The sequence below is a fragment of the Microcaecilia unicolor genome, chromosome 5 (assembly GCF_901765095.1).
Source record: "Microcaecilia unicolor chromosome 5, aMicUni1.1, whole genome shotgun sequence".
Lineage (NCBI taxonomy): Eukaryota > Metazoa > Chordata > Amphibia > Gymnophiona > Siphonopidae > Microcaecilia > Microcaecilia unicolor.
Window position 1 is genome coordinate 342,114,481 of NC_044035.1, and position 22,826 is coordinate 342,137,306.

The 22,826-nt window shown below is 44.3% G+C and overlaps 1 protein-coding gene across 2 annotated transcripts in view; it reads left to right on the forward strand.

The window, feature by feature from the left end:
* Positions 1–8,217: 8,217 nt before the first annotated feature.
* The window catches only part of HSD17B2 (hydroxysteroid 17-beta dehydrogenase 2), an 86,139-nt gene continuing 71,530 nt past the window's right edge, over positions 8,218–22,826 (forward strand). For both annotated transcript variants that reach the window (XM_030202659.1, XM_030202660.1), the window contains exon 1: positions 8,218–8,648. In XM_030202659.1, the coding sequence (XP_030058519.1) occupies positions 8,372–8,648 (277 nt within the window). In that variant the 5' untranslated portion in view covers positions 8,218–8,371. The remainder of the gene's footprint in view (positions 8,649–22,826) is intronic.

The following is a 22,826-nucleotide window of genomic DNA, read 5'->3' on the forward strand; positions in this document are numbered from 1 at the left end:
TAGTCACACACTGTTGACTATAACGAGCACGCTAGGGTGAGCCTGAGCAGACTGGCGAGAGGGGGTGGCATACCTACGCCTCTTAGAGTAGTAGGTGTTGGATTATTTGTAGTAAATAATTAGCAGATTTTAGTACACACAGCTTCAGCTTTAGAAATGTTAATTTCTTTCTTCATCTCTCTCTCATTCACCCCTGAATAATTCACTGCTGAGTCACTTTAAAGTTGAAGTAACAAAACATCTGTTTACTCACAGTTTGCAGTTAGATTATAATCAGACAGGCTTATATATACATATTACTATACATTTGTATTATCAGCTCCTTCCATGTGCTTAGATGGTAATGGATGCTCACACCACCATAGATCCTCTCAGGTTAGGAGAGAACATGAGCTCCATGTGCTCCATGTGCTTCATGTGCTGCATCTAACCCCCACAGGAAGTTGCATAGCTATGTGACCTCTCTAAGTAATTCACATCAGAGGTCACAGAGTAATCACAGAGAAATAATAGGTGACAGGCAATGCATGCAAAATACAATACATTCCAACAAACCCCTTCTCATGCATAACTGTCATGCAATTATTTATTCATACAAAGTCCAAGCTTTATACGCAGATTCACAAAATGTTCTCTGGGTAACGGTTTGGTCATGATGTCAGCTGTCATCTCACTGGTGTGACAATAGTGTAGACTGATGACCCCTTCTTTCACCAACTCTCGCACGTTGTGGTATTTCGTTGCGATGTGCTTGGTGCGTGACTGAACCTTGTCATTCTGTGACAGTCGGATGCAGCTCTGATTATCTTCCATTATCTGGATTGGTCTCTTTTCAGCTATTCCAAAATCCAGCAAAAGTTTTTCAATCCACATCAGTTCTCTGCACGCTTCCGATACGGCCACGTATTCAGCTTCTGTAGAAGACAAACTCACAATACTTTGTTTATGACTGGCCCATGAAATTTGTACATTTCCATACATAAACACATATCCACTTGTGGATTTATAATCAGAATGATCCCCTGCCCAATCTGAATCACAGTAACATATTAGTTTTGGATTACTATTGGCTGAAATCTTTAATTTACAATCAATGGTACCCTTTAAATACCTTACCATTCTTTTAACTGCAGTCCAATCTGATTTGGTAGGTGAGCTGACCCTTCTGCTCAAAATTCCTACTGCATTTGCTATATCAGCCCTGTATGTGGTAGCTAGATATAAAAGCTTACCTATGGCTGATCTATATTGGATGTTATCTGGTAAAGGTTCTCTTACTGTTTCATCCTTCAGAAAATCAGTGATCATGGGAGTGCTTACAACTTGGGCATCTTGCATACCTAAACTTTCAATAAGCTCATTTATTTTCTGCTTCTGGCTTAGAAGATAAGAACCATCATTTTGTTTCTCAATTTCTATACCAAGATAGTATGACACATTACCAAGTTCTTTTATCTCAACATTGAGGTTTAAACACTTTACAATGTCCTTGTACTCTTGCTCACTTTTGCTTGCAATGAGCAGATCATCAACAAAAGCTAAAATGTATGCATATTGTCCATTTGTGCACCTAGTGTATAAGCATTTATCTGCTTCACCTTGCTTAAATCCTAAATTTGTCAATATTTCATGCAATTTATCATTCCAACATTTTGCACTTTGCTTTAATCCATAAAGACCTTTGTTTAATTTACACACTAGCTGTCTTTGTTTTGTATTTATGAAACCTGTTGGTTGTTCCATGTACAAGTCTTCAGTTATATCTCCATGAAGGAACGCTGTTTTCACATCAATGTGGTTGACTTGCATGCCTTTTGAGACTGCAATGCTCAGAAGTGTTCTAATTGTCGTGTGTTTCACTACAGGTGCAAACACTTCATCAAAATCTTCTCCATATTTTTGAAGATATCCCTTTGCCACTAATCTGGCTTTATACCTTTCCACTTTTCCTTGTGCATTCCTTTTAACTTGAATACCCATTTGCATCCTATAGCTTTCTTGCCAGGAGGTAATTTTGCAAGAATCCAAGTATTATTTTTATCCAATGCATCAATTTCTTCTTGTGCAGCTTTATGCCATTCAGCAGCTTCTTCTGCTGGCATTTTCTCAATCTCATCCCATGTTAAGGGCTCTTGAGCTTCTGCTGACTTTGTTAAGTAAGACAGTCTTGGGGGTGGAACACCTTTGTTTTCCCTGGATGAGCGTCTGACTACAGGTTGGTCTGACCTTTCCGCATCCTCTAAATCTGAGAGTTCTTCTCCAATTGATTCCCCTTCTCCAACTGTACTGTCTTCTTCAATGATCCTTTCTGTGTCTGCTTCCTCTGCCTGTTCCTCGTTAGATACAGGTGAGTTGCTTTCAGACATCTGCCTTGGTATGGCATTTATATACACTGGCATGTCTATTATGGTTCTAGTTTCATATTCTGGATGATAAGGCTCATCTGGGATAATCCAGCCTTTATCAACCCTTTGTTTTCATCAAAATATGTAACATGTCTTATGCCAACAATGCCAGTTTTCAGATTCAAAATTCTATATCCTTTGTGTCCTGGAGTATAGCCAACTAAAATGCCCCTTTCTGTTGTGGAATCCAGCTTATGCCTTCTTTGCTTTGGTTCATGAGCATATGCTGTACTTCCAAATGTTCTTATGTGTGACAGGTTTGGCTTCCTACCATGCCATGTCTCATGTGGTGTGCGCTCAGCGCCTTTAGTTGGCATTCTGTTTTGTAGGTACACTGCTGTGAGAATGGCTTCCCCCCATAGTCTTTTAGGGAGATTGCTATCTGACAGCATACATCTGGTCATTTCCACAAGTGACCTAAATTTTCTCTCTGCAACAGAATTTTGCTCTGGTGTATAAGCTACTGTTGTGATATGCTGAATGCCTTCTTGTTCTAGAAATGTGCGCATGCTTTGTGAAGTGAACTCACCACCATTGTCGGTCTGAAGAACCTTTGGTTTTCTTTCAAATTTATTGCTCACCATGGCTACGTATTTCTTCAGCATGTCTGTGACTTGACTTTTTTCTTTCAGCAAATAGGCCACACAATATCTAGAGAAATCATCCAAGAATATTAGCACAAATCTGTTATTTCCCAATGATGGGATATTAAACGGTCCACATAAGTCACTGTGTATTAAGTCCAGTACTTTATTACTCCTATTTCCTGTGTATGCAGGAAATGAGGGTCTCACACCTTTTTGAGTAACACAGTCTATGCATTTCTCCATATTACCAGCATCTGCACTTATCTGAATGCCGGTGGCCAGTTGCTTACTGTAAAGATCCTGGATCACCTTAGAATCACGATGTCCCAGGCGGCGGTGCCAGATTTCCAGACTACATTTTCCATCATTCTTCCTTACTTGCGCCATATGTGAGGCTTCACCTGAAATGTTCAGCTTATAAACATCATTATGCATAAAAGCTTCAGCATACACTTCATCATTTTTAGAGATTGTGCACTTACTGTTTTCAAAATGAATCACAAATCCCTTCTTATCTAATGTAGATACACTAAGCATATTGCAAAACTGCTTGGGGAATATACAAGACAATCACTTACAGGAATTTCTTTAACTTCATTAGACACTTTGCATTTTAAGAATCCAATACCTTTTGCTTGGATCTTAGCAGTCCCTGCGTTTGCAGTTTTAAGAATACCTTCCTCTGGACACATTTCCTGAAAGAAATCTTTAGAATTGGTTTAAATGGCATGTGCTCCCTGAATCCAAATCCAAGTACTTTCATTTGAATTATTATTTACCATAGTCAAAGATTTTTCTGCCATTAGAAAGCCCTTGTGTTTATCTTTGTCCTTCATACATTTCCTGGTTTGAAAATTCTTTAGTTCCATTGGCTTAGGTGAGCTAGAGGGAGTGTTTTGTGTTTCCTACACCATTTAGATACATGTCCCTCCTTTCCACATGAGTAGCAAATCAGCTTGCCCTTGGGTGGAGTTTTCCCATAGCTCCGCCTTCCTCTGTTCTTTGCCAAGAAATTTGTTTCATTTCTCTCTGACTGACTTTGAGAACACATCTCCTCAGAATCATTTATTATGCATTCCTGCCTTAGTTTTGATGTTGTCTGTTCAAAAGATTGCCCTTCAATGGCCTCATTTACAGACCTAAAAACATCAAACTTCTTTGATAGTGAGGTAAAAAGAAATGCTCTTTTCAATGCATCACACATGGGAATTCCTGAAAGTTCTAACTTTTGAAATGAAGACATAAGATGCATAATGTGATCATTACATTTACTTTTATCCCTTAATTTGGTTTCATTCAACTCTGCCAGCCAAATTGGTTGCTGCTTTGCATATGTAGTTGCATACATAGTTCTCAGTTTATATAAAATGTCCTTTGGTGTATCTTTTCCCTCCACTAATATGGCTTGTTTCTCTGAGAGAGCTTCCAAAAGCATGCACTTCACATAATAGTTTGCATTGTCCCATTCAGCCATATTTTCAGCTGTTCTGTCTTGATCTAAGCATATATTTAATCTTTTTGCTCGAAGGAGACATATGAATCTTAGTTCCCACTGCCGATAATTAAACTCAGTTAATTTAGGCACCTTGAGAGAATAGAAAAATGGTGAATTTCTTCCCTCAGCCATTTTCTTAGCCTTCTGTCTGCTGTGTGGGGGGGAGAGAGAGAGACAGACTGAATCTTTCCTTTAAAACTTAAGAGAAAAAAATGTGGCCTTTTTTTCTGCCTGGTAATATTTCTCTTCTTTTTCAATTCCTGGGCCCATAACCCTTTTGTTGGATTATTTGTAGTAAATAATTAGCAGATTTTAGTACACACAGCTTCAGCTTTAGAAATGTTAATTTCTTTCTTCATCTCTCTCTCATTCACCCCTGAATAATTCACTGCTGAGTCACTTTAAAGTTGAAGTAACAAAACATCTGTTTACTCACAGTTTGCAGTTAGATTATAATCAGACAGGCTTATATATACATATTACTATACATTTGTATTATCAGCTCCTTCCATGTGCTTAGATGGTAATGGATGCTCACACCACCATAGATCCTCTCAGGTTAGGAGAGAACATGAGCTCCATGTGCTCCATGTGCTTCATGTGCTGCATCTAACCCCCACAGGAAGTTGCATAGCTATGTGACCTCTCTAAGTAATTCACATCAGAGGTCACAGAGTAATCACAGAGAAATAATAGGTGACAGGCAATGCATGCAAAATACAATACATTCCAACAGTAGGCACCCCTCCTCGATTTGCCAAAAGACCTTCTAGATGAGGAGGCTGATGCAGAAGGCACCCAGTGGGAGAGAGAAGAGATAGTATCAGTATAGTTTTTGATCAGCGACCTCCACCTTCTCTCCAAAATGGTTATCCCCCCTAGCATGGGGCATCTGCCAACCTCTGCTGAATCGCCTGTAACAAGTCAGAAATATGCAGCCATGAGAGTCTGCGCATTGCTATACTTTAAGCAGAGATCCCGAATGCCACATCAAAAGTGTCATAGGCGCTCCTCGCCAAGAATTTACAACACGCCCTGGTGTACTGACTCGGCCTGTTCCGGTGGGAGAGAGTAAGCCAAGCTCTGAGTCTTGCAAGTACATGCTCGTGAAAAGTTGGCAAGATTGTATAAGGGACACAAGCATTGAGGCCTTGAACATCTTCCTCCCAAGAGTCCAAGGTCCTAGCATCTCTGCCTGGGGGCTCCAAAGCATAGTCTCTACAACTCCTGGCTCTTTTGAGGGTGGATTCCATCACCAAGGAACAATGAAGCGCCAGGGGCGTAGCCAGACAGCAGATTTTGGGTGGGCATAGACAAGAAGTGGGTGGGCATGTGTTCTCCCCCCTCCCTCACCAACTTAAAAAAATATCTCAGCTGGCAGGAAAACACTGCTCACTACCTTGGCAGCCTGCAGCAGGCATGTGCTGAAAACTGAGCATGTGCAGTTGCCAGTATTTGCAGCTTAGGAAGCTCAGACTTCTGAAGTGGAGAGCAATGTTTTCAGCACCATCAGGAGGAGGTCTTCAGCTGGCGGAGTTTGGGATCCGCACCAGCTACCACTAAATGTGTATTGCTGTTGGGTGGGCCTGAGCCCTAAGTGGGTGGGCCCCGGCCCACCCAGGCCCACCTGTGGCTATGCCACTGGAAGCAACTTTGGCTTATCAAATCCAGGTATGCTGTGGATCTGGTACATCATGTCAATCTTCTTGGGCAGGACAGGGACTGACAGAGGGGACACCCAACTCCGAACGAGAACTTCTGGAGTACCTCATGGAGAGGAACAGTCACAGCCTCCCTAGGAGGTGACTTGTAGTCTAGGACCTTGAGGCTCGTCCTCCACCTTTAAACGAAATGGAATGGCCTCAACCATTTCCTTCACAAAAGAGGGAAAAGAAGGATCTACAGAAGGGATTTTCTCCTTTCACGTGGAGGGGAGGGTTCAGAGGGGATACCACAGGGCTCATCCTCTGAAAAGTACCTTGGATCCTCCTCCAACTCCCATGAGTGCTCCTCATCGGTGTCAGTCAAAAACTCCTCATGAGAGGGCTGAGACAGAACCTTGACTCTGGTGAAGCTTCCTCCACCAACATCGAGGGAGTGCCAGCTTGGGTGGCAGTCGTCACCAGGGGGTACTGGCCTGGGTGTCAGATGACAGTGGCATCAGAAGCTGCACCACAGACTGAGGGCCAAGTGGGGCAGCAATGCTTGGCAGGGTAGGAGCAAGCACCCCCGATGCAGTCACACACCATTGCAAGAGGCCATACAGCAGCTCGGGAAGCAAGTCCTGGATGCGCTCATCGAGGGCCGACACTGGGAAAGTCTGGGGAGCCGGTGTCGAGCAGGGTCCTGGCTGCTCGGAGAGCAATGCTTTGGCACCTCTTGAATGAAAGGGGAGCTGTCCTCCCAGCACTGACACTTTTCTGGTGCCGAATCCCTCAGTGTCCCGGATCTCCCAGCAGTGTGTGTCAAGGAGGACCAAGGCCGATGCTTCTTTGCCTTTGCCGATGAGGATGACATTGAATCCTCATGCCGCCTAGGGGGTTGGGTCTGATGCTAGGCAGTCCCAGGGGCCCTGCACAGCAGTCGGCATCGAGACAGATGGAGAACCAGTCGATGCACTACTGCTCCCAGTGTCCATAGGTCTCATAGCAGCCATGAGGACTGAGGCTCCTGACATCGATGCAATACTTGATGCTGATGCTACGTCAAGGAATCTGACCTGGCTCCAAAAATCCTCTCGAGCTGAGCCTCTCTGGCAACATGGGTCTGCTTCTACATCCGAAGACAGAGGACACAGTTAGCAGGGCTGTGGTCAGGCCCTAACACTGAAGACACCAAGAATGGGTGTCCTTGCCGAGATGGTCCAATTGCACCGGGTACAGCGCTTGTAGCCACTGGGAACTTGAGTGGGCATGGACTGAAATATTTCCACAGCCAAATCAAATGAAGCGATGGTGCCTGAGAAAGGGGCAAGGCATCAGAAAAAGAAAGGGGAAAACCCAGCCGAAGACAAGGCCTAAACATAGTAACATAGTAGATGACGGCAGAAAAAGACCTGCACGGTCCATCCAGTCTGCCCAACAAGATAAACTCATATATGCTACTTTTTGTGTATACCCTACCCGTGGCCTAATGGCATGGAAAACAAAGGAAACTTAGAGCTCGATGTGACAGGAAAGGCGAACCAAACACGAAGGGACTCGCCTTTCCTGTCACATCAAGCACAACTTGCTTTGAATCTATACGGATTGTTATCCAACTTGATAGGAAAGAAGTTTCGGTCTTGAAGAACACCAGACCCCCGACGCAGGTGCTAGGCGCCGAAACACGGCCCGTGTCGGGTCTATCTTGGAATATCAACAGTTGCTAATAAAAAATCGTGTCCCCCTTTCCTAAGGCTCTTGGTGCTTCTGTGGTTTTCTCAATTTTTTTTTTTTAAAACACAACCAAAAAAGCTAAATGGCTCCAGGGGGTAAACTATCTAGACTCTCATAAAGGACTGTAGCTTCAAAGACTTGACTTGATTTTTTTTTTTCCTAAGGCGAAGAAGAAGCTTGGGAGTTTATGCCTATCTGTAACTTCTGTCAATCATTATCCAAGTGGTGTTGGTCCCGTAAGAGGTGGAGTTATTCCACAAAAGGAAAAAAAAAAAAAGTCAATGAAAAGGAGGTGGGGATAGGAAGCATTGTAGTGTTTGAGCAGGCAGCCTCACAATAAAAAGCATCTTCCACGTTAGTCATAGTTACCTTTCAACTTGATTTGATCTCAGTGTCAACAGATTTGCCTCTTTTTCCCTAGTTGTCTTGATACACAGTGCTTTTTACAACACCTGCTTTTGTGCAGGCTGGGCTTCTGCTGTGGTGGCTGCCTGAAACTGAGAGAGAATGGACAAGCTCTTCACTGAAGCTACCTTGTTGCTCTACTTGGGTGTGAGCCTCCTGTTAGGAGGCGCAGTCATGTACAAGTTAAGAAAGAACCGGGTGCGGATGGGGAAGAGACTTGCCTGTGATGTGCTTTTGCTTGTCCTGCTCGAACTGTTCTGTTTCTTAGCGCTGTCTGATGTGATGGGCTTCAGCCTCTTCTCTCTGGCGTGCCTCATCTTCTATGCCAGCATTTCTGCAGGAATGCTACCTGTGGACAGCAAAGCGGTGCTTATTACAGGTAAGGGCAAAGCATGCAGAGCTGGTGCTGCTAGGAAAATATTGCCAAAGCCCCTTGGACTTTTTAATGTAGTTACATAGTAACAACCTATGGAACGTTTTGGAAAATGAGAGCCCCCTTAGCGTGTGAACTTTATTCCATTGCACGGTCTTGACGTTTTTGCACGGAGATAGGACAACTCTGGAGTTAAACTCAGAGATGAACGACGTTTGCACATGCACAAACAATTGTTTAGTCCCATAAATGTAGAATGTTGCTAGATTTTACAGGAATTAAAATTGTTCACCGTGAGAGATTTTTTTTTTTTTTATTGCTGTGGGAAGAGATGTGTTACACAAAAGACTTGTCCTTTTACCAGGTCCCTTCTTCCTTTTTTTCATTTTGCTGTAGAGGGAGATTCACACTTTGAAAAGCCTTTTCTACTGTCAGTTTGCCCTTGGGTTGTTTTGTTTCATTTTTGCATAGAAATGTTAATTTGAGGGTTGTAGAGACAGGGTTATTTTCTTCCTGTCCAAAGACATGAGAACCAGGTTGCCAGTATAGCATTTGCTTTTCCATTTCATTGTGTTCTGTTTACAGAGGATAGCTCTTAGATAACAACCTATTCTACAAACCTGCAGATTTTTTCCCCTCATTCCTCATTTAGTGTGCAGTGCATGCCCAGGGAAGCAATAATTTCCTGACCAATCACTTATTCAGAGATATGTTTCAGTATTATTAGGAAAGGTATGGAAAACAGGTGTGAGGATGTTATAATGCTGTTGTATCGCTCCATGGTGCGACCACGCCTTGAGTATTGTGTTCAATTCTGGTCGCCGCATCTCAAGAAAGATATAGCAGAATTGGAAAAGGTGCAGCGAAGGGCGACTAAAATGATAGCGGGGAAGGGACGACTTCCCTATGAAGAAAGACTAAGGAGGCTAGGGCTTTTCAGCTTGGAGAAGAGACGGCTGAGGGGAGACATGATAGAGGTATATAAAATAATGACTGGAGTGGAACAGGTGGATGTGAAGCCGTCTGTTCACGCTTTCCAAAAATACTAGGACTAGGGGGCATGCGACGAAACGACAGTGTAGTAAATTTAAAACAAATCGGAGAAAATGTTTCTTCACCTAACGCATAATTAAACTCTGGAATTCGTTGCCTGAGAACGTGGTGAAGGTGGTTAGCTTGGCAAAATTTAAAAAGGGGTTAGACGGTTTCCTAAAGGACAAGTCCATAAACCACTACTAAATGGACTTGGGAAAAATCCACAATTCCAGGAATAACATGTATAGAATGTTTGTACGTTTGGGAAGCTCGCCAGGTGCCCTTGGCCTGGATTGGCCGCTGTCGTGGACAGGATGCTGGGCTCGATGGACCCTCGGTCTTTTCCCAGTGTGGCATTACTTATAGTAACAACAATGGGGGTAATATTATGGGAGGGCACTTAGGCAGAACATAAGTAACCTTTATAACATAGGCTACCCAAAAGCTGCCATAAAAAAAACACCTGCACTGAGGCTAGTGTAAGTTTGTGCCACTAGGTCTTGGTACATATGTATGTACACGTACAGAAGTTACAATCCTGCCTCTGCCTGCTATTCTTAGCCCTCGGGAATACCTACAAGTTATCTTAAAGTAGGTATTTTGATTTCTATGTGCCTACTTTTATGTGATATATCCAGTGTATTTATAAAAGATCATATTTTAGTGCATAAAATATTTTTTTAAACGTTTGTTCCTTATACAGTTATCATCAGTATTGTGCAACCAAAGAAACAACATGAAAGGACAGTGTGATTGTGTGTCTGAATTCTTGTCTTTCCCTTTCTATCTAGCCTTTAATGCTCTTTGACTTCTCTGCCTCTCTCCCATTGTCCCCCTCCCCACCCACCCTCTGGAATTTGGTCAGTAGGGTACAGAGGCAGTGATGGCCTTAAGGGCACCCCAAATGTTTTAACAGTATATTTAGAGGTTAAAAATCGTGTAAGAAAATAGCCGAGAGTTAAAATGCTAGTAGAGTAGAACAGTCCACATTGCAACTTTCACTGTAGTATCATAGATATGGCAAAGTGAAGTTGAAATTTTAAAATAGTCCGATTTGCTTACAGCTCTTCAAAATTAAGAATTTAAAGGGCCCAAAGTGACTGCCTTGTCCAGTGTTCCAACAACTGTAAGGCCACCGGTTGTTGGACATTAACTGCATAGTGATATTCAAAGGTTTTTACACGGATTAGGAAAAGTACACAATCTACAACCCTGTTTACTAAGCCAGGCTAGAGGTGCAATCGGAATTTTAGCGTGCACTAAGCATTAAAACATGCCCATAATATTGCTATGGGCTCCTACACGGTTAAAAACACTAGCGCACCTTGGTAAACAGGGCCCCTATTTGACCTTATTCCTGAAAAATACCCATACTTTAATTTTTTAACTTCTGCATCAGTCTTCCTGAAGCATACTGCAAATGAAGAATAGCTTTCCTGTTATTTTTTTTCCAAACTTTTTTTATTGATTTTCCATGTCATGTTATTTTTTTGGTGAGAATTTTCTAAAATTCTCGGTATCCCCATTTCTCGCAAGTCATTGCATTCAAAGATTTTTCAACCTTTTGCAAAGCTGTCTTCAAGATTTCACCAGACTGTATATAACAAGTCCTCTGGTAAATGGTTGAGTGATAAACAGGCAAAAAGAAATAGCAAGTTTCAGTAAAATTGTTTGCAAGGTGAGTAGAGACGTGTGGTAGCCGTGTTAGTTCCCTTTTAAAGATAATAGAAATAAAACAAAATAAAACATGGAAAAGAAAATAAGATGATACCTTTTTTATTGGACATAACTTAATACATTTCTTGATTAGCTTTCGAAGGTTTCCCTTCTTCGTCAGATCAGAAATAAGCAAATGTTGGTAGATGACAGTATATGTAAGTGAGACATCAAAGCATTCCAGTGACAGTCTAACAGGAAGGGGGTGGATAGGTGAGAGACAGGTTTTCTAGCCCATTATAAACCATAAAAATGTACTGCTTTGAAAATCGTACTGCTTTGTCCCCCTCCTGTCTTCATGCATATCTCACTTGTCTCTCTTCCTGTCTCTCACCTATCCACCCCCATCCTGCTAGACTGTCACTGGAATGCTTTGATGTTTCACTTATATTCCACTCAGCCATCTCTCTCTCCAGTCTGTCCAAAATTCTGCAGCATGACTTATTTTTCCACCAAAATCGTTATACCCACACTAGCCCACTCCTCAGGTCACTTCACTGGCTCCCTGTCCGCTTCTGCATACAGTTCAAACTTCTCTTACTGACCTTTAAATGCATCCATTCTGCAGCCCCCCATTACCTCTCCACTCTCATCTCTCCCTACATTCCTCCCCGTGAACTCCAATCACTGGACAAATCTCTCTTGTCGTCCCCCTTCTCCTCCACTGCTAACTCCAGGCTTTGTTCCTTTTCCCTCGCGGCACCTTATGCCTGGAATAGACTTCCTGAGCCTGTATGTCTAGCTCCATCTCTACCTGTTTTCAAATCTATGCTGAAAACCCACCTTTTCACCACTGCTTTTGGTTCCTAGCCACTACCCATTTGCCTCCCCTTGTTCCTTTCTCACCCAGTATTTCCCTCGCCCTTAATTGTCTTGCCTGTCTGTATTTTTAGATTGTAAGCTCTATAGAGCAGGGACTGTCTCTCTGTGTCAGGTGGTCAGCGCTGCGTGCATCTGGTAGTGCTATACAAATGCTAATAATAATAATGACAAATTTGTGTGACAGATCCATTGTAGAATATATCATAAATTGGCATGTATATATACATGCATCTAAATGTAGGCACTTACAGTAGTCTTGACCCTCCCAAGCATGCCGCCTTGCAGTTACGCACTAAAGCATCTATGCACTACCTCATAGAATAGTGCCTAAGTGTAGTTACGTGCATAACTGCCATTTTCCCCATTTATTTATTTATTTGTAGCATTTGTATCCCGCATTTTCCTACCTTTTTGCAGGCTCAATGTGGCTTTCATTGTTCCATAATGGCGATCACCAATTCCGGAATGAGAAATACGTGGTTATAATGCAGGTGACAGAATGGATTAGGCAATCAAGTAAAGAGAATTCATTTTCGTAATGAGAAATAAAAGGTATTTGGGTTAAATTCAATCTTGATAGATTAGCTTAAGCAGTCAGGAGTAGAGAGTTCCGTTTTGTTCAGTTCTGGTATGAATTTTGTTGTCTGGTGTTTAGGATGGATCATTGTGGTATGCCTTATTGAATAGGTTGGTTTTTAGTAGTTTTCGGAAATTAGTTATGTCGTGTGTTGTTTTTGTGAATTTTGGTACTGCGTTCCATAGTTGCGTGCTTATGTAGGAGAAGCTGGATGCATATGTTAGTTTATATTTTAGTCCTTTGCAGCTGGGGTAGTGGAGATTCAGAAATGTACGTGATGATCTATTAGAATTCCTGGTTGGTAAGTCTATGAGGCTTGACATGTAAGCGGAGCTTCACCGTGTATGATTTTATGAACCAGAGTGCAGATTTTGAACGTGATTCGTTCTTTAAGTGGGAGCCAGTGTAGTTTTTCTCTTAGGGGTCTGGCGCTTTCATATTTCGTTTTTCCAAATATGAGTCTGGCTGCTGTGTTTTGTGCAGTTTGGAGTTTCTTAATGATTTGTTCTTTGCATCTGGCATAAATTGCATTGCAGTAGTCTAGTTGGCTTAATACCATTGATTGTACCAGTCTGCGGAATGTCTCCCTTGGGAAGAAAGATTTTTCTTTGTTGTGTTTTTCGCGTGGCTTTCTAGTGTAAGATTTCGGTCAATTGTGACTCCTAGAATTTTCAGACTATCTGAAACAGGAAGGGCAAAGTTTGGGGTGTTTATAGTGGTGGGTTTATTCGTGTTGTGTTGTGATGAGAGGATGAGACATTGTGTTTTTTCTGCGTTGAGTTTTAGTTGGAATGCATCCACCCATGAGTTCATGATTTGGAAGCTGTGTTTGATTTCTTTTGTGATTTCTGTTAGATCATGTTTAAACGGGATGTAGATTGTGACATCATCTGTGTAGATGAAAAGATTGAGGCCTTGGTTGGATAATGTTTTGGCTAGAGGTGTCATCATTAGGTTGAAAAGGGTCGGTGAAAGCGGTGATCCTTGGGGTACGCTGCGGTACTCTGCATTCTGGTTTCCATGGTGATGATGTAATCAAATTTGATATCACTTGGTATGTTCTTGCAGTTAGGAAGCCTTTGATCCAACTAAATACGTTTCCTCCATTTCCGAAGTATTCTAGAATATTTAATAGTATTTTGTGGCTTACCATGTTGAAGGCGCTGGGCATGTCAAATTGTAGAAGAAGTACACTATTGCCAGTTGCGATTGCTTGCTTAAATTTGGTTAGGAGAGTGATTAGTACTGTTTCAGTGCTGTGGTTGAATTGAAATCCTGATTGTGATTCATGTACAGTAGTACTGAGAAATTGTATAAGTAATCGATAAGTTGCTTGGTTACCATACTTTCCATTAGTTTGACTGCCAAAGGGATAGATGCTACTGGGCGGTAGGTGGTTATATCATTTGCTTTTTTCTTTGTGTCTTTAGGTATTGGTGTAAGTAGTATGTTTCCTTTATCCTTAGGGAAGAGTCCGTGTTGTAACATGTAGTTTAGGTGCTTCATGAGGTCTGTTATGAGGCGTTGAGGGGCGGATCTTATTAGGTTGTTGGGGCATATGTCAAGTTTGCGGTGGGATTTGGCGAACCTATTGATCGCTTGGGTGACGGATTCATCAGTAAGTATAGTGAAGTTTGTCCAGATTCTGTCTACAGGATATTCATCGGGGATTGGGTCCAGGCAGTCAATGAATTTTTCGTGGTCGGTGGTATTAGGTGATAACGTGAGTCGTATCTTCACAATTTTCTCGTTGAAGTATTTAGCAAGGTTGTCTGCTGATGGGGTGTCTGTGTTGGTTGTAGTGACTGGTGTGGTGTCTAGTAGTTTGCTCACTAGTAGGAAACGTTTATGCGTGTCTTTGTAGTCTGGCCCTATTTTGGTTTTGTAGTAAGACCTTTTGGTTTGTCTTAGTGCATACTTGTATTTTCTTTGCGCTTGTTTCCATGCGTTGAGTGTGTGTTCATCTTTTTTTTCCATGCTCGTTCATACCTCCCAACTTGTGTTTTTAGTTTTTTCAGTTCATCATTAAACCAAGGTATCGAGTTATGTCTTCGTGAGGTTCTTGTTTGTAGTGGTGCTATGTTATCTAGTGTGCTTCTATATCTATTGTCCCAATCTAGGAGATAGTGTTTCGAGTCTGTTTATGTTGTCCATTCATCCTTGTAAAACAGTTGCCAGACTACTGCAGGATCAATTTGGCCTCTTGTGGTGTAGGTTGTACGTTCTTGATTGTGGGATGAGCCTTTTTTTTCGCCTTTGTAAGGATAGGTTTAGTTTGTGGTGGTCTGACCAAGGCAGTGGCGTAGCCAGACTGCCAGTTTTGGGTGGGCCTGAACCCAAAGTGGGTGGGCACAAAATTTTCTCTCTACCCCCCTCCCCCAGGAAATATTTAGTCACACTTTTCAGTGAGCTTTCAGAGGCCAAAACCTCCTGTCTCAGGTCAGTATAATGCTGTTACGGTATCCTCTCCTGACCTAAGGAAGGAAGTATTGGTCTCTGAAACTTTATTAACACAGGTACCATATTACTTTATCCTAAATTAAAAATAAAATTATTTTCTTTACCTTTGTTGTATGGCCATTTACTTTTTCTCATTGTGTTGCTCCCAGTCTCTAGATTCTGCTTTCCTTCGTCTTTCTCTTGCCAGGGTTTCCTGTCCATTCATCACCTATGGCTTTTCATCTTTTCCTCACCCTTGTTCGCCACATGCCCCTTCCTCTTATTCTCCAGTCTTTCCCTACTCTGTCCTCTCCCTCTTTCCATCCAGCAGCTCCCCTCTTTCTCTCCCCATCCTACCAGTGTCTCCCCTCTTTCTTTTGCATCCAGCGTCTCCTTTTTCTCCCTACCCTTCCATCCAGTGTCTTCCCTCTTTCTCTCCTTATCCTTCCACTCATCTACCCTCTCTCCTGATCCTTCCATCTAGTGTCTCTATCTCCCCTCTCCTTCTATCCAGTGTCTGTCTCTCTACCCTTTTCTGTTCAGTCTCCTCCCGCTCTCCACATCCTTCTAGTTTCTCCCCTTTCTCTCTGCATCCTTTCATCCATCTCCCCTCTTTCTCTCCCTATCCTCCCATGTCCAGCAGCTCTCTTCCCTCTAATCCCTTCTTCCTCTTCCTTCCTTGTCCAGCAGCTCTCCAGCCCCTTCCTCCTCTCCCTCCTATGTCCAGCAGCTCTCTCCCTTCCATCCAATCCCCTCCTCCTCTCCATCCCATGTCCAGCAGCTCTCTCCCTTCCCTCTAGTCCCTTCTTCCTCTTCCTCCCTTGTTCAGCAGCTCTCCAGTCCCTTCCTCCTCTCCCTCCCATGTCCAGTAGCTCTCTCCCTTCCCGCCAGTCCCTCCCATGTCCCAGCAGCTCTCCCTTCCCATCAGTCCCTTCTTCCTCTCCCTCCCATGTCCCAGACGCTCTCTCCCTTTCCTCCAGTCCCTTCTTCCTCTCTCTCCCATGTCCCAGACGCTCTCTCCCTTTCCTCCAGTCCCTTCTTCCGCTCCCTCCCATGTCCCAGACGCTCTCTCCCTTCCCTCCAGTCCCTTCTTCCTCTCCCTCCCATGTCCCAGTAGCTCTCTCTTCCTTCCCTCAAGTCCCTTCTTCCCTCCTATGTCCCAGCAGCTCAGCCACTTCCTCCCAGGCCCGCGAATCCACATCCTTCCTGCGCTGTCACAGCCCTTTTGTCCCGCGGAGGCAGCGTTTCCTTCCTACCCTGTCTTCTCCCCAGGCTCCGCTGCATCGTCCCTGCAAGAGGAATCATTTTCCTTTTCGGCCGTCGCGCTGCGCTGCCATACACACAGGCAGCTTTGCTCCTCCCCCGCCGCGTTCATCCGGCCCTAACAGGAAGTGCATCAGAGAGGGCCAGAATGGACGCGGTGGGGGAAGAGCGAAGCTGCCTGTGTGTATGGCAGCGCAGCGCGACGGTGGAAAAGGAAAACGATTCCACTTGCAGGCCGGGACGATGCAGGGGAGCCTGGGGAGAAGACAGGGCAGGAAGGAAATGCTGAACGCTGCCTCTGCGGGACAAAAGGGCAGCAACAGCGTGCGAAGTGGGCGGGCCTGGAGGGAAAATGGGCCCAGGCCCACCCATGGCTATGCCCCTGGACCAAGGTACATCCATTTTGTGTCTGTTAGTATTAGGTTTTGATCTGAGGATAGTTTGTATGTGATGAGATCAAGTGTGTGTCCTTTGTCATGGGTTGCTTGTATATTTGGCCAGTTGAGGTCGCATAGCTGGAGGAAATCCTTGCATTCACGTGCATTGGTTGAGTTAGGATCATCTAGGTGTAGGTTTATGTCCCCTATTATAAGTAGATTGGAGTTAGATACACATGTATTAGATATAAAGTCCACGAGTTGTGGTTGGCATTCGTGCCAATTATCTGGTGGTCTGTAAAACAGGACAACGTTTAGGTGGTCAAGTAAGGATGTATGGTGGATTCTAACTGAGGCGATTTCGAGTTGGGGTGTTATAGACTCGGCTGTTGGGGGATCTATGGATTAGTGCTATGCTTCCTCCTCTTTTTTCTTTCCTTGTCCAGTGAGTGATTTTGTAGCCTGAGGGGCATAAGTCTAAAATTATGGGGTCACTTTGATCGTGGATCCAGGTTTCGCTGATGAATAGAAGGTCGAGGTTGTCTGTCGTGATCCAGTCTGTTATTATTGTTGTTTTATTAACTACTAATCTAGCGTTTATGTATCCCACTTGAATTGCTTGGTAGGGGTCAGTTAGGTTCGAAGTTGTGTTGATTTTTATTAGTTGTTTGTTCTCTTGCAGTCTGGGTTTGTTAGGTCCTTTCTTTCCTTTGTATTGATTTTGTCCGCGTGTGGTAGTTCTTCCATTGTTTTGGTTGTTGTTATTTTGGTGGGATATATTGTTTCTGGGTAACCTGTTTAGGTTGTGTATTGTGGGTATGTTGTTGGTGTCTGTGATGAGGGGTGGTTAGTGTGTGGTGAATTAGGGATAGGGAGTAAATTATTAGGAGCAATTTGGCGGTTTTCATTTTGTGTTGGTCAGGTATGATGGTGGTGTTGTTGGTTTTTGGCAGCTGTTGTGCAGTTTATATGTTGTATGACCCTTTCAGAAACCTCGGGCCAATCACCTGAGCTGGCGTGTGGAGCGTGGGCTGGTCTCGGACCGATCAGTTCCAATGGGCACTAATTATTAATTTGATATATTAATTAGTACAAGGTTTTAAGCAGTTTACAGTCATAAAAATGATTCAAGGAGAAGCACCTGTCCTTAAAGATAGTAAACAAACATGGACATTGCAGCAAAACATCATAAATACAGAGGGGATCGAGAACTACCCAAAGTATTTTTCAAGAACCAAGTTTTTTTTTTTTAAATGTTTTTCTAAGGCTGATATAGATGATGGTACAACTGATTTTGAACTGGCAGGGAGTTCCACAGGGAGGTTCCGTATGACAGAACACACCGTTCCCTGTTGAAGTCATTTAGATTGAACTAAGTGAGGAACCTAAGGCAGACAGTGCTGGAAGAGTGCAATGAGCACTGACTCACTTGTTCATTTAACTCATTGGAAAGATAATTAGGAGTTTGTATAGACAAGGGCATACTGGTTTATGAGAAGTCCTTGCAAAAATTGGTCAAGATCAGTTCCACGTGTTGGGCATCAGGAGTCTTTTTTTCGGTCCGCCTTTCTCACCCGTTGTCGCTAACCCTTTTGGACACGTGTACTAGTTGGACTCAGGAACCTCGGGCCACTCACCTGAGCTGTCATGTGGAGCTGATGGTCAATTGGGTCAAGAACCTCGGGCCGCTCACCGGAGCTGGTGTGTGGAGCGTGGGTTGGTCTCGAATCGATCAGTTCCGTGTGTTGGGCATCGGGAATTGCTGTCGGCTGCACTACTCGTCTGTTGCCGCTGCCTTCATGGACGCGCGTATGGCGCTCGTCTTACTTTTTTTTCTCTCCCTGCCGTCTTAGCGGGTGTTCGGTCATCCGGTGTTTCCTATGTGTATGGCGGGTCCGGGGCGTCGTTATCCAGTTGGGAGCCTCGGCGGTAGGGACAGGGAAGACTGCGGCGAATTCTCGTCAGCTCAGCGCGATTTTTCTCATCATGGATCCACGTGGGCAGGCGCCACCGTTCCACCGGCAGCCTCGGGCTGGGATCCGGCGCCGAGGCCCGGCTGGGTAGTGTTGTGCTCTCAGGACAGGGGGTCGGGGAGGTCACGGCGAACTCTCTGCGGCCCTGGGTGGCTCGTTCTCAAAAGATGCACGTGGACGGCTCGGCTCAATACGGGCGATAGCCGTTCGCTATCCTTCAGCTGTTTTTCTCCGCTTCTGCTGAGGGATGGAGTGAGGATGGGTTGGCTGACTGGCTGGATCCAATCCTGGGTCGACCGTTGCCTGGTAGGCCGGGGTGAGTCTTATCACGTTTAACCCTCCATAGGGAGAGGTTCCCTTGCCTCTCCCTTCTATAGGGTGTTAGCGTCTCTCCCCTAAATCGACTCGTTGCGGATCATGGTCCTTATACCTTGTCTGCCGTGCACGGCCTTCGCATGGTCATGGTTCTTCAGAGTCCGTCTTGCTTAGTCGCCATCTTGATTACATTTTGGCACGTAACTTTCATTTTAGTGGCAAAGGTTATGTGCCAATTTGATGCCTAACTTTTGGCAAACTATATAGAATTAGGGGGCATGGGAGTAAGTGGCCATATCCCCTGGAACACCCCAAATCCTGCCCCCTTGTTGAAAGGATAAATTATGGCATATAACAAATTTATGTGTTCAAAATTATCCATTTACCTCAGTACAGTGCTTTGTTTCTCATTCACACTACCATTTGTGATAATTGGCCAGCAATCATGCTCCAGGAATTTCTTTTGTCTGCTCACGCATTTGCCAAGTTTTCCTGTTTTGGAGGATGTTTGAGGAAGAAATTTCAATGATCTGTTGCAGGGCTCCTTTGAGCTGTAGGGACCTGAACCATCCTGATCAAGAGGAAACACAGTGCATGCTTCTCATTCAGAAAGTACTACTACTACTATAAATCATTTCTATAGCGCTACCAGTCGTACGCAGCACTTCACAATTGAACATGAAGAAAAGACAGTACCTGCTCAAAAGAGCTTACAATCTAAATCAGGACAGACAGACAGGACCAATAAAGATAAGGGTAGGACAGACAGATAGGACACATAGGGAAAAGGGACTATTGAAGAAAGGAAGACAAGATAAAGGTTACAAGTAAGTGACAAGTTAGGAGTCAAAAGCAGCATCAAACAGGTAGGTCTTAAGCTCGGATTTGAAGGCGGCCAGGGATGGAGCTTGACGTAACGGCTCAGAAAGTCTATTCCAGGCATAAGGTGCGGCAAGATAAAAGGAACGGAGTCTGGAGTTAGCAATGGAGGAGAAGGGTGCAATTAGGGGAGATTTGCCTAGTGAACGGAGTTCCTGGGAAGGAGTGTAGTGTGAGATGAGAGTGGAGAGGTAGTGAGGGGCTGCAGAGTGGAGGAGTGGCCTAGTGGTTAGGGTGGTGGACTCTGGTCCTGAGGAACTGAGTTCAATTCCCACTTCAGGCACAGGCAGCTCCTTGTGACTCTGGGCAAGTCACTTATCCCTCCATTGCCCCATGTAAGCCGCATTGAGCCTGCCATGAGTGGGAAAGCGCGGGGTACAAATGTAACAAAAATAAAATAGATACTATTGGAGATTCTACATGGAATGTTGCTACTGTTGGAGATTCTACATGGAATGTTGCTATTCCACTAGCAACATTCCATGTAGAAGCCTGCGCGGCCACATTGGTGATCTGCAAGGGCCGACTTCTACATGGAATGTTGCTAGTGGAATAGCAACATTCCATGTAGAATCTCAAATAGTAGCAACAGTGGAGGAGTGGCCTAGTGGTTAGGGTGGTGGACTTTGGTCCTGAGGAACTGAGTTCAATTCCCACTTCAGGCACAGGCAGCTCCTTGTGACTCTGGGCAAGTCACTTATCCCTCCATTGCCCCATGTAAGCCGCATTGAGCCTGCCATGAGTGGGAAAGCGCGGGGTACAAATGTAACAAAAATAAAATAGATACTATTGGAGATTCTACATGGAATGTTGCTACTGTTGGAGATTCTACATGGAATGTTGCTATTCCACTAGCAACATTCCATGTAGAAGCCTGCGCGGCCACATTGGTGATCTGCAAGGGCCGACTTCTACATGGAATGTTGCTAGTGGAATAGCAACATTCCATGTAGAATCTCAAATAGTAGCAACAGTGGAGGAGTGGCCTAGTGGTTAGGGTGGTGGACTTTGGTCCTGAGGAACTGAGTTCAATTCCCACTTCAGGCACAGGCAGCTCCTTGTGACTCTGGGCAAGTCACTTAACCCTCCATTGCCCCATGTAAGCCGCATTGAGCCTGCCATGAGTGGGAAAGTGCAGCGTACAAATGTAACAAAAAAAAAAAATAGGGAGCCAGTATTATCTAGAAGAAGTTTGCCATGATGAAGCTGCTTCCTTTATTGATTGCTGCACTTGGAGCATTTTAATAACAGGTAGAATATGAAATGGATTGGACAACTGACTTTAAAGAAGCACGAATAATAGAAAAATGTACATTTGGCCAAGTCTTTTTTTTTGGGGGGGGGCAAACACCTTCCTCCTACTTTGCGCATCCAACTTGGATATGCTGGCCGTGAATTTTCATTTTTAACTTTCTAGAGATTGTCCCTACTTTTTATAACCTTCTTCCTGTTATATCTAGCCCGTGGCTTACTCCAGGGTACGTGTATCTTGAGTGTGACCACTAGGTGTCACTGTTTGAGGGCTGAGATTTGCTACCCCCTATGTCCTGCAGCAACACTAGCCTGGGCTACGCCAAGTATCAAAAGATAGGCTTGGGAATTAAACCCAAGTCTCCTGCATGATTGAGTACAGTACTACTATTAAGCCACTGGGCTAGTCCTTTTCTTTTTTGAGTTCAATTTTTATTTTTTTGCTAGCTTCAGAGATGGAGGGGCATCTTCTCAGTGCTGCATTAGTAAGATCACCCTATATTTTATATGGTTATTTTGTACCCTGCTCTGGATAAGAGTGGTCTATAAATGGGTAATAAATGAAATGGTTACTGAACATCATAGTAACAAAGGGTAAGAAACCAATGCACCGTTACCTTATTTGTTTTGCTCATTTGGTGCTGTGTACATATTTATATTTTCATTTTCACCTCCTCCCTTGCACACCCCTCCCCAAAAAACTTTAACTACTCCCTTATCCCTTCCTTCTCCTAAAGTGGCACTTGCACTCCTATTAGGGCTAACATTCTTCTTAACTTGATGTTTTCAGATTAATGAACATTAATGATTACAGACTGTTTCAGGCAAAAACCCAATATAAAAGTTATTATCTCACTCCTAACCACTGCTTCTGACAAGCTGAAAGCTTCAATTGACAAGGCCGCCGAGAGACAAGGCTGGGCCTGGGGCAAGGCCACCCCGCCGCCGCCCCCCGTTGCACCCCCGCCACTGCAGTCCCTGGTCTCACCTGCCTGCCTCCACGGCTCCGGGCCCCCTGCATTCGAAGCGGCAGTCGCAGATTGCCTCTCTTCTGGCCTTCCCTCCCTGTGTCCCGCCCTCGTCTGATGTAACTTCCGGTTTCTGCGAGGATGGGACACAGGGAGGGAAGGCCCGAAGAGAGGCGATCTGTGACTGCCACTTCGAATGCAGGGGGCCCTGAGCCGAGGAGGCAGGCAGGTAAGACCGGGGACTGCAGCGCCGGCAGCCTGACCCCGGCACCGGGCCCCCCTTGGAGACCCGGGCCCAGGGAATTTAGTCCCCCCTGCCCCCCTCTCGGTGGCCCTGCCAATTGATTTCTACTTAAGACTATTGGAACTTGTTTCAGCTATCTAATATAAATGGTCATTTGAGGTCACCGGCAGTCAAGGCTGAAAAGCTGTTTGTTTCCTCTGAGGAAGTGTGAGCAGTCAAAAATAAGTATTTTAATTCACTTTCATAGATTGGTGAGCTATTTCCTAGGGGCGTAACTAGGTGGGGCCAAGGGGGCATGGGCCCCCGCAGATTTAGCCCTGGCCCC